Below are 12,318 nucleotides of genomic sequence, written 5' to 3'. Positions count from 1 at the left end.
TATATATATATATATATATACACAACATGTATATCCATAATTGAGAATAGCATAATCACTTTTAATTTTCCCGTGATCCACTTTATCCACTTGTAATTTGTAAATATGCGCCATCCCTAGGAAATCTTATCGTCAAATAGTTCCCTAGTCCGTAGAATCTTGAGGCGCGCCACGTTGGCCACTTCCGGCGTCGTGTCGGTCCGCGGAAAAGATACGACGGCCATTTTGTATTATCGGTTTTCGCGTGTGTGCGTGTGTGGTGTTACGATCGCCGAGAATTCCTGCGCTTCTTGAGCCGCGTATATTTGCAAATTGTACGTCGAATTGAGGATCGTTTTACAAAAGTGAGTCACCGTTAATAGCGACAAGTTTCCGTTAATCCGGCGGGAAGATGGGCCGCAAGAAGAAGAAGCAGTCAAGACCTTGGTGCTGGTATCCTTTTTGTTTCCTCGAAGATTGCGACGGCAACGACGACGACCTGCAACGGTCGCTTTTACGTAACCATAATTTTTGGAGCACGACGTTAGTTGTGCGATCTCATAGCGAGGAACTATCGCAATTAGCCGGTGATTTATACAGTGGGTGTCGATCTACCCCTCCATTACATTGAAGAAGCTCGAGGAATCGACGGTGTGGGTTCCGCGGAAGGCGGGGAAATCGATACGCGATTTCCTCGCGTCACACCGCGACATGCGACATCTCTTGTATATACTTATACATGAGAGAGCGCAGCTGTTTCCACTGTCTTCGCGTTCACGCGACGCGTTGCACGATGATGTAACGCGACCGAGAAACCTTCCACGCGGAATCGGATCGATGTTTCTTATCCCACAAAAATAGGAGCAATCTTTGTATTATCTTAGTTTCGCTATTCTTCCGCTTAAGTTTCCTCTAAGTTTTTTTTCTTTTCACTTTGCTGGCTGTTTTTATGTGGAGCAATTGAAAATATACTCTCCTGATCTTTTCAATGACTTGTAAAAATGTTTGAATGCTGTAACCTATGAATTAAATATAGACCTTCCTTAAAGAATGAATTGAAGAAAATCTAAATTTTATTTTGTGAAATCACGAGTAATCTGAATGCTTTCTGATAAGTAGAAGTCAAAAGATGTTGCTTTGTAAGTACTTGTTTGAATGGTGTTAAATTTATAAATTGAACGGTAAGTTTTCATGTAAATAAACTAAGAAATATTTAGAATTTGTTTTGTGACGTTATAAAAATTAACAAAGATTGAATTTTAAAAGTTTATTTACTTGCATAAATTTTGGAACATGAAAACTTAAAAGAAAGATTTTACTTGTAATAATTTCCAATTAGGATTAAATAATAATACATTTTTTTGAGTTGCTGAAAAATTTTCAAGCAAAATTTTAATTTTGAAAATGAAAGATAATTTCGAAAATGTCTAATTTTAAGAGATAAACTTTTTCTACTTTTTTTATGTTTTTTTTAATTTTTTTTTTTTGCAAATTATATGAATTTTAGGTTTGTTATTTATAGTATATTACATATCTAACAAGACTTGACTGAATATATACTCTAAATTCTTTGAATTGGAATCTCACTCTAAAGAGTGAAAATTGAGCTAGAAAACAGCAGCAAATTTTATTCTAAAAGTTTTAAAGAGTTATAAAACTAACTATTATTTAAATCTTATTCTATAAATTTCCTTAACACTGTATTTCAAAAGGTATTGCAATCGTGAATTCGAGGATGAGAAAATCCTCATTCAACATCAGAAAGCAAAGCACTTTAAATGTCATATCTGTCACAAGAAATTGTATACTGGACCAGGACTTAGCATACACTGTATGCAGGTAAATAAGATCCTTATTATCTTAGGTCTTATTGCTTGACAGTATTTTAAGATTAACATGACACTCGTTTTCATAGGTTCACAAAGAAGCGATAGATAAGGTACCCAATTCATTGCCAAATCGTAGCAATATTGAGATAGAGATTTATGGAATGGAGGGTATACCACCAAATGATGCAAAAGAACATGAGAGACAACGAAACGGTGGTAGACCTGGCTCGCCATCATCCGGCGAAGATGAGCCAGTACAGAAAAAACCGAAACCTGAGGGTCTGTTAGGTTCTGCGCCAGGTGCAATGCCTGGCATGGCGACTGGTCTACCCGGGATGCCACCGCAACCAGGTATGCCACCGTTACCTGGTATGGCACCGCATCCAGGTATGGCACCACATCCTGGTATGCCGCCACATCCTGGTATGCCTCCTATGCATCCCATGATGCCAATGGGCCATGTAGGACCTCCGTTTATGGGTCCAGGGTATGTATTTCTCAATTGTAATATTATATCAAATATTTTCATATCAAATTCATTTTTCAATTTTCAATTTCTTTATTTGTTTTTAATTATGATCCCAAAAATTTAGCTTGTTCTTTTATCCAAATGTCAATTTGCTATGTAATGAATAGCCAAGTGATTATCATAAATATTGAAATTATATAATAATATTATAAAAACTTACATAAAATAAAAACAGTGTCGTATACACTGTGTCAATAGATAAAGTCACATCGCTCAAAATGTCAGATTTACTATGTAGTCATTAAAAAAAAACCGAAAAATTAGAGAATTATTTAAATCATTTATCTGAATTTTAATTTTATTAACTTATATGTAAATGTTTCTCACGACTCGACGTAAAAGTCTCGTGGTATGGACAGTGAGAACAAAATAATAAAATCATATAGTTATTGAAGTAAAAATAAAAATAAGAACAAAGGGGGAAAAAGTAACGTCACAATTCCGCAAACAAGTATCATTCTATAAATTCACACTCTGTTTTTGTTACTTTATATGAATCATTTCCGAAATCAATCTTTTATTAAGCAACCTTTCTTCGTCTAATATCTTGACATTTTCCCAATCAAATTCATGCTGATGGTTAATTCTGTGTTTTGTTATTATGGAATGTGTAGTGTTCCAATTTATGTGATTTCTATGTTCATTTATGCATGTACATTCACCTGTTTGACCCACATACGATGCTTCACAATCTTGGCAATCAATTTTATTATATATACAACGTCTGTATGAGATAGTTTGGAACGAACGTGTTTATGATCCCTAATGAACCCCCTAAGATTATTAATCCTCTTATATGCCTATTCATTACATAGTAAATTGGCATTGGATAAAAGAAGAACGAGCTAAATTGTCTGGACCACCTTGAAATTTGCATGATACTAATTGTAGTTATACTTTTAGATAAGGTTACTCATATAATTTAGATTTATATTTTATATTGATAAAGACCCAGATTGAAGGGTCGAAACGTTTATTTATTTCGTTTTTACATTTACACGAGAATAAAAAAATTGTTTTCTATGCATCCGAACAGCTGCTGTTGATTCTGATAAGCTTTTTTTTATATTTTTTACTGATAGATTCTTTCGAGCCTCATTTCGTATATTTTTTTTCTAGCATGATGCCGGGTATGTCAGGCATGCCTTCCGGTATGCAGCCGCCAGTTTCGGGTGCATCGATCCCGCCGGCACGTCCTTTGTTCCCAAGTGCTGCTGTAGCCGTCTCGACAGCAGCATCGACAGCAGCGTCGGTAACCGGATCCGCACCTCTCGGCACAGACTTTAAACCGATCACATCGATAGCTAGCGGTGGCGGTTCAATAGGTCCAGTAAAGCCGACATTCCCTGCTTACAGTAGCGCCGGTGATTCCATTGGTGCAACTGGCAATAGCCTCGCCAATAGTGATCAAAAGGTGACTCTTATTGCGACCACTGGGGCCGCCAGTAAAATCATTCACCCTCCGGAAGATCTCAGTCTAGTAAGTTTCTAATTTTTATTCTTCAACTTTCGTTTCTGATAATCTGTTCTATTTTTAAATATCTCTTCTATTTTTGATCTTTGAATTGGGAGGCTGGTTTCTATAAGGGGATATGTATGGATTTCGCGGGGTAAGTATTGTCCGCAGGGTCATTTTGAAGTTTATTCTGTAAAACTTTTAAAGAAAAATATTCATATTTGGCTGAGATATGGCGAGTTGAACACAAAAATCTATTGAAATTTTTTTATTTTACAAATTAATTTTTTCGTTTATTATTTGAAAACAAAAACAGTTTACAAATTTGGTTTAAACATGAAAAAGATGTACTATGTAATTGGAATTAGAGCGATGTCCAAAATTAGCTCTGTGGACAATATTTATATCCGCGAAATCCACGCATATCTCTTTGTAGAATCCAGCCCTTCAATTATGAGCACTGTAGATACAGAATTTACATATGTGGGTAATAGTATATTAAATAAAACTATTAATTTTAAAAATAAATTTTTGATTCTGAAAAAAGTTCCTTTGAATAATGGAAATTACTAAAACAAAATAAATTTTAAATAAAGAATTTGCTTGAATTGAAAATTTATTTTAAAATATTGTCTGTATTTAAGTCTGACAAAGCAGCTTGCCTGCTTGCCAAGCGATTGAATATGATTAACTGGATCTATGTATAAGTAAGAATCTGAATCATTTATTCGCTTGGCGGGTAGGCTAGTTACTTTGCCAGCTTGAACACATCCACATGATTAGGTACCAAGAACAGCTTCGACCGAATGTGTGACCTTCGCTTATTTATATTTAAACAAAGAACTTGTTTTTCAGGAGGAAATTAGAGCAAGGCTGCCAAAGTATCAACGTCGACAAACTGATGAATCTGGACGATCGGCACAATCAGAGGCAGTGGTAACGGCGGTAAGCCAGCAGCAGCAACAAGTCGCCGCCATGCAACAAGCAGCAGCGCAACAACAGCAAGCAGTGCAGCAACAGCAGCAGCAACAACAGCAGGCGCAACAGCAACAGCAAGCGGCTGCAAACGTGGCGGTGGCCGCGTTTCAGGCAGATCAGCAACAGCGGCAGCAACAGGCGGCGGCGCTGAATGCCCTGCAGCAACAGCAACAAAGGTTCCCGCGACCACCGCAGGCGGTCATGGTACCAGCCTCGGCCGCACCAATGCCTGTCAGCTCAGTTGCGTTGATGGCTCCCTTAATGCGACCCACCATGACTCTAGCCGCGCCTGCTCTCATTCATGGAGGTAACATGATGCGACCGCCCCCCATGGGCCTGCCACCAGGTAAGTGTCTGCGGGTTTGAGCTTTATGAAAAACTCTACTCGCCGCCTTTTTAACCTCCCCCCCCCTCGCCCTCGCGTACTCGACAGAGCTGCCTTGCTATATTTTTTGTTCCCTCTCGTTGTTAAAATTTGGAAATTTCCTTCTTGATACTTTTTGTCGAATTTTTTTCAATTACCCCCGCCCCTCCCCCCTTACCAGTTGTTGAAGACAGTAACGTTAATTGATGCATAAGAACAAATCGCAGTTAAGTTTTCTTTTTTCTTTTTTTATCACACGTAAAGTTTCGAATAAAATGTATTGAATTACCCTATTTTTCCCATCTCGAAACTTATCTTTCCAGGAATGTCCTCTTGAACTTTTCTTGCTTCAAGGATATCATACCTGTAATTTAACAAAATCAATTACTATGTTGTTTTAGAGTGCGAAAGAACATTTCCGATGGAATGTTTATATATTTAATGATTCAGTATCATTAATTATCAAAAATTTAAAGCCTTAAATGTCTCGCGTGATATGTTGAATTAAGTAGATATTTTTTAGATAGTGATTGATAAATGCCATCGGAAATGCGATATTATATTTATATACTTTGTCAACACAACCTTCATATATCACCTTTAGCCAGTCCTACTCGGTCAATAAACCGGGAAAGGTTTTTTCTATCTACAAACAAAAAAGAGGAAATGCTGGATATTAATCGAACAATAATTTGATCTTACTTTAGTTTAACTCGATTGCACATTGCACTGCAATTTGCACTATTGTATTTATGACAACAGTCATTTTTATTCTTTGCAAAAAGACAATGAGACCGTTGAGATAGATAAACAAGAAACAGACTTGACAGGGGGGAAGGGGTCAGAAAAAATAGACGACGAAATTGCAATTGTGTATATCATGATGGCAAAGAGAGAGAATGCGAGGCGGGAAGAATATCATGATTATTCAGATAGAGACTATAGAGATCAAGATTCTCAACCGAATGATACGCCACAGAATCTCGACGACACAGCGTCTTGTAGTCCTTGTTCGTTTATACGTTTTAACGGTGCGTTTGCAGGGCGCCCGGTCACTCCTCGATGAGTGTCGAACGAACCCAGTCTGGTTACTAAAACCGTGTTTTACAATACAAGCGCTACAAGGTTGGTCCTTAGCAATTAGCATGCGGTGACATGGCCTATATCTATATATACATATATATATCTATATATATCTTGTTATATTTATTATTCTTATATATTGTTGATTAATCTTGTCATCATTGTCATTAATACACCTACATGTATGCGTATATACATAATATATATATAGTGACTCCTGAAAACTCAGAATGACGGTGTAGGAAACTGTTCGAGCAGCTTTTATGAGTCACCGTGTATATATTTCTGTATATTCGTAATATTTTATCACTGAGCAGGTGGGTCGAGCGGCCAACGACACGTTCCTTCTTCCATCTTAACTCCAATTTCTTTAACCGATTGCCACATTTTGAATAAGTTTGTTTTTCCGAGAATACTCACCACAGATTACAATAACGAAAGTCTATAAAAAAAAAGTCGAAAAATGTAGAGAGTAGCTGTATCGCTGAACGATCGTTTACATATTGATCAAAATAATTATTCGTTACTCTCTAAAACTTAAGATGAATCTCACTTTGAAGAGTGAAATCTCATTCTTAAAGATTGAAACTTGAGCTCTTCTCCAAGATTGATTCAATGTTCACTCTTTAGAGTGAGATTCCACTTCAAAGAATTTAGAGAGTACGTCGATTAAAATCTAAATCTGATACTGGAATTATTATGTATGATTAATGAATATGTAGAATATATTAATATAGTTATATATAAATAATAGAAATAATTGGGATAGAACAATAAGCGTCAATCTTAATTGCATTTAATCTTAATTGAATTATTAATCAGGAAATTTTTATTCGCTAAGATCGTACAATATTACTAAATCCATTGTTATGCAATTCTTGTTATACAATAGTTATACATTACACTTACAAATTAAAATAATCATTTTATCATTTAAATATTACTTGATATAGAATTTCAATAATTATTTAATTGAATTATTAATTTCTGGGGATTTTATCTTTAGAAATAATTTTATATATGAATTGTCTCTGTTTTTCAAAGTTACAACGTTAAATTATTCAACAGATTTTTTTTCAATCGATTGTTCACTGATACATATCTATCATATCACGTTTCTAAATTAATATTAGATATTTTTGTCGGCATATATTGTGACACTTGTCTTTCGATTTACGATTTCACAGTTATATACATTTTTTTTTTATTATTTTGTGCGATAGTTTGATTTTTGTACAATTCCTAATACAGTTCCTTGTGCAGTTTAGTACGCGAAAGACGAAGAGAAACTCTCCGGCCGCTCGGCCATTACAATTTTTATATATCTCTTTCATGTATGATTTCTTTGTTTCCTTTCCGTTCCGTTCTCTCAGCTTCTTTATTCACACTCTCTCGATTTAACCATATTACTCTTCTTACGACTCACATACGCCATTATTTACCTCGCCAACAGCCGTGTTACCATCTTGTCTCTTCAGTATTACTTATATATTATATATAGCTTGGAATCCTGGTGTTGTGATATAGTAGTGGAGAAACTGCTTCCTTGGGCACGGTACTGACAGTCGTTCGAAGTTGTCGTTCCAAAGAAACAAATTATAATTACAAACGATAATTATTTTTCTGTCAATGTATCCCTTCCTTCTTCATATTTGATAAGTAATCATTGCGATAAATCATTCGTTTTATCACACATCCGCTATATGATATATAGCGGATTTACCGAATCACTTTTTTATCGATGGATTCTTTGATTAATTTAAATCACTTTTTTAACCTTTACAAGAAAGCCACTATAGTGGTTGACTATTGAGCAGTGTCATATTTTGAGGCAAAAAATACAAGGAAAATCTCTATAATATTTAATATATCTCCATTTTTTAAAATTTAATGATAATTTAAAGGAATTTATAATCCTTAAATTCTGGATAAGATTGCAAAATTGAACTTTTGAGATTTAAATAAAGTGGAACTTAAAAATATTTAAACAATGGAACTTATTTCGAAGTTTCGAGGTTTAAGTAAAATCTTTATTCTTTAATTTGAATTTTTTTTTCGATTTTTTTTTTTAGATTTCTTTAACAGATTTGAGATTTGAAAATTATCGAGATATCTGATGTTTAAAGTTATAAAACTTACAAAGATCTTTACTTTAAAAAAATCGATTTAAATAAAAATTCGAAAAATCCATGATAAGTGACTCGTGAAATTTGGAATGTATTGTAAAAATTATATACGATAATAGCAAAATGAAATATCGCGAAGAGGGAAAGGATAGAATGTTATCACGTGCTCGCCGGTGCACTTTATTTTATTTTTTAAATTTTTTTCTCATGAAAAGTAAAAAAACTAGCAACGAGAACGAACGTAATGTATCTCCCTCACACCATAGCCTAGCTTTTGTGTTACACAATGAAAGATTTTAGATAAATTGAGCTGAGCAACAGTAAGTAAACGACTTCACGTTACCTACTTCACTTTTGCATTCAATCGAGGGTCCGTTCGATTAACACGATTTTTCTCTTTATTATACCACGCGGTACTCACCAAGTATTGCTAAATAAATGTAACAAAAACGTATAAAATAAATAAAAAATAAGAAGAAAATCGTGCAAGTAGAAAAAAATTTAATTTTTCTCGCGTTGAGATGATGCTTCCGAGAATTTTAAATCAGTTATTTTATGTTGCTCGATTGTTATGAAAAAAGAGCAATGTAGACATGTCGAGGATTTCTGAGTGACTAAGCACGTTTTTGGCGGCGATGTCCTTGTTGGAAGAAGTCGGCTGACAGCTGAACGATCTCCGCGAGCTTCCGTAATACAGTTTGCAATATCAAACCGATGTTGCGTCTTCCCCCCGAGTGAGATTCGTTCCTTGTATGGTGTGAAATTTTCTCTGTGTGGTACCACCTTCTTGTCAGTTTTGTTTGTGATTTGTATTGCGTATGCGGCGCACTGCATGCTGAGCTGAGTTCTACGTACATTATGTACCTATCGTATACGCATATCTAGTTTGGCGATTCGTATTGACCAGCGATTGCTGGGGTAGAACGTAGTTCGTGAGCTACTGAGAACGGATTAATCGGGTGACATAGTTCTTTGGACTTTACCCGAAGAAACAGGAGCTCTTGTTGCGAAGAAGCGCGCTTCTCTTGAAAGTCGAACACATGGCGTCACACTCGGCCGGCTAACGCTTATCTTGGCAATCAGAGATTCTGATTGCTCGAAAAAGCACATTCTGAACGATCAGAAATTAACTGAATTGAAATTTCGCGGATATATCCTAATACGTATTTCTCTCGATGCAATTCGGCTGTCAGGCAACTTCCTTTTCAGCGGAACATGGGTCTGAATTGTGGCTTTGAATTTGAAAGCTATTACACGATTAAATCAGAAAAACATAATTAGATGCACTAATTGTAAATCTCAATTTAATTTAATAGCTAAATAATAGCGATTAAATTTATAATATTAATAATTAAAAGAGTATATAAATTTTGGAAAAATTTAAGCTTTATCACAAAATGAATTTTTATTTAAAAAAATTTCATTTTTTAATCGTATATTTGTATTTCTTAAACCTAATTATTTAGGAAGTTTATATTTATTGAAATATATTTTAAATTTTACTTATATGATTCGCCGAATATGATTCTGTGACTTATTTTGCGCTGAAGATCACGTAGTCCTCCAAAAACGAGCACGATATTTGACATAGTAACAGAAACTGTTAGAAAAAAAATACATTAAAAAATAAATTGAAACTATATATTAATGCAACACACAGGACCCATAATTATCTTAACGTAACGTGAACAGTCGCGACGTAAGTATACCTGGGGATTCCAATTCCCAATTAAAAAAAGAGTAAGAGAAAGAGAGAAAGATCCTATTATAGGATCCGGCGAACAAGACGTCGTCTCGTTCAGGCTCGAGTAATCAAAAGCACGTGTATGCCGCACGTGGGCAACGTACTGTTTTCTTTGCCCCCCCCCGCGATATTCAATCGCGGGTCGTACTAATCTTCCGCTGCGTTGCTTTGCAGGCATGATAGGGGCTCTACCTCCGGGTGCTGCGATGCATCCGGCCTTCGCCGCCGCGCCGATGGGCTTTCCTGGACCGATGCTGACGCCGATGATGCATCCGCGCTTCAGATGATCGCCCCCCATGGACGGGCCCAATCCTCCGCCGCTGCACTTCGTGCTGTGGGCCCGCCCCTAATTTTCGGGGTCCGGACCCGATCGAGGAAGAGACATACACAAACGAAAGAAGGAGGAGAACTAATAGAAAGAAAAAGAGAAAGAATGAAGCGGAAGATAATCTACATGGTAGAATTTGTTTCCCGTCAATTCTCTCTCACAAGATCTGTTTTTTTCTTTTTTTTTTCTTTTTTTTTTAATAATATTGTTGAAAGACGGAAAAACTGAATGAAAGAGAAAGAGCGAGAGATGTGTGTGTGTGTGTGTGTGTACGCGCGTGCGTGCGTGCGTGTGTGTATGTGTGTGTGTATGATGTGCGTGTGTGTATATGTATGCATGTATGTGTGTGTGTGAGAGCAGAGAAAAAGAGAGAGAATGGATGAGAGAAAGAGACACACGCACTCACATAACGCCATCGACATCTGAAAGAGTTCCTTCAAAAAAATCGGGTGCGCGCTGGAAACGGTCAACTTTTTCATTTCCTTCGTTCTTTACTGCTACTTTATGAAATAATGCAGCGGTCACGAAACGTTAATATCGTTCTTGTCGACTGCAAGTGTGTGTATGTGTGTATGGGTATGCGCGCACCCATGCTACGTTAATCGTGTGCCAGGTGAGCTAAACTCAAGCAAGTTTTATCGCCTTTTCTACGGAATAAAGTCAAAATAATCGTTCTGTAATATCGTCGTTCGTCCTGCGCGGAAATGCCAGTGCGAACTATCTGTTTATCGACTTATCTCGCAATCTTTCTATGCATCGGACAACCAATGTATCTACTGGTATGTCCGTCGAGATTGCGTTTCTTATTCTTATCACGATGAAGACAACGCGGCGCGCAAAAGACATCCTCTTGGTACGAGAAGGGTCAATCAGAAGGATCTAAGGATTCGGTATGGAAAGTTGCGCGAGTCCCGTAGTTTATGGGACCAATCTAAATAAAAATTGCGTTTAAAACAGGCCTTATAAATTACGGATCGCTTTACTTCTGTAACGAATCCTCCAGTTATAAGCGTAAGGTAATTGTGACGCTGTTGAAATTTTCAATGACAAGACTAAGTCTTTCTTTATATGCCATTGAGTCATTAGTAATTCTGATCTGATATTTTTTCTCGAATACTTCATAAGTATAGACTTTCTAAATATGGTTGTATAAATAATGCACACGGTATTATATTATACAAAATGTTAATCTTGAAACGAGAGATTAATAGAGAAGTTTAATACAATACAATTGTCAAAGGAGAAATATAAAATTCCTTTAGAGAAACATTGTCACACATATAATAATGATTATTGCATATTGGTCATGAAATTTTTAGATCTTTTAATTAAATACGTGAGAACCAGTTCTATCATTGAAAAATCTGACTCACATTTACTTTCGTAAAATTGATGATTGACCCCGCAGTTGTTCGGGAAGTGATTGTACCTTTAACAATGACGAAATGACGTGCTTTTCCCTCTTAAAGAAATTTTCCTCTTTCGCGCATCAGACCGTTTCCATCACGCGCTATTCCCTCAGCCTCCATGCACCTGCAGTGTCCTCTTGGAGAGGCGCGATCGCGAATAAGGTGGCGCTTCACGCTGCAGCTGGATGATTATTCACTTGACGAAGTAGAACTCGAGATGAGAAAGCACTTTCAAGACAGTTCCGTTCCGTGTTCACATTTTTTTTTCTCGATTTACCGAGAAGGATTCCCGGAGGAATTGAGGACGCAGAAGTACTCGACTTATTTAAAAAATAATAAAAAAAAAAGGAAATTGAACTTGAACTCGCTTAACGATCTTAGTGAAAGTACTTAGTAGGAACACTTAATTTTGTTTCAAGCTTTCAGAAATTTGATAAAAAAGTGACACGGACGAGTAATAAATGTTTATGTATAGTAGATATTTCGAAAGATT

At 36.2% G+C, this 12,318-nt stretch overlaps 1 protein-coding gene across 1 annotated transcript; it reads left to right on the top strand.

Annotated features, from left to right (window-relative positions):
• Window positions 1-76: 76 nt before the first annotated feature.
• LOC108747035 (BUB3-interacting and GLEBS motif-containing protein ZNF207-like) lies at window positions 77-10,634 on the top strand. The gene is made up of 6 exons (XM_018484263.1): window positions 77-432; window positions 1,692-1,818; window positions 1,895-2,295; window positions 3,457-3,817; window positions 4,649-5,117; window positions 10,263-10,634. Exons 1-6 carry the CDS (start codon window positions 392-394, stop codon window positions 10,373-10,375), a joined length of 1,512 nt encoding a protein of 503 aa, XP_018339765.1. The 5' UTR covers window positions 77-391; the 3' UTR covers window positions 10,376-10,634.
• Window positions 10,635-12,318: the final 1,684 nt, after the last annotated feature.

Source organism: Trachymyrmex septentrionalis, unplaced genomic scaffold (genome assembly GCF_001594115.1).
Source record: "Trachymyrmex septentrionalis isolate Tsep2-gDNA-1 unplaced genomic scaffold, Tsep1.0 scaffold19, whole genome shotgun sequence".
Classification (NCBI taxonomy): Eukaryota; Metazoa; Arthropoda; class Insecta; order Hymenoptera; family Formicidae; genus Trachymyrmex; species Trachymyrmex septentrionalis.
Note: the sequence above shows the minus strand (reverse complement) of the source record. Positions and strands in the feature narration are given on the sequence as shown.

Coding starts and splice junctions, on each gene's coding strand:
- LOC108747035 (XM_018484263.1), top strand. CDS start 392: ATGGGCCGCAAGAAGAAGAAGCAGTCAAGACCTTGGTGCTG. Junction 1,819..1,894: donor TTAGCATACACTGTATGCAG/GTAAATAAGATC, acceptor TCGTTTTCATAG/GTTCACAAAGAAGCGATAGA. Junction 3,818..4,648: donor CTCCGGAAGATCTCAGTCTA/GTAAGTTTCTAA, acceptor CTTGTTTTTCAG/GAGGAAATTAGAGCAAGGCT.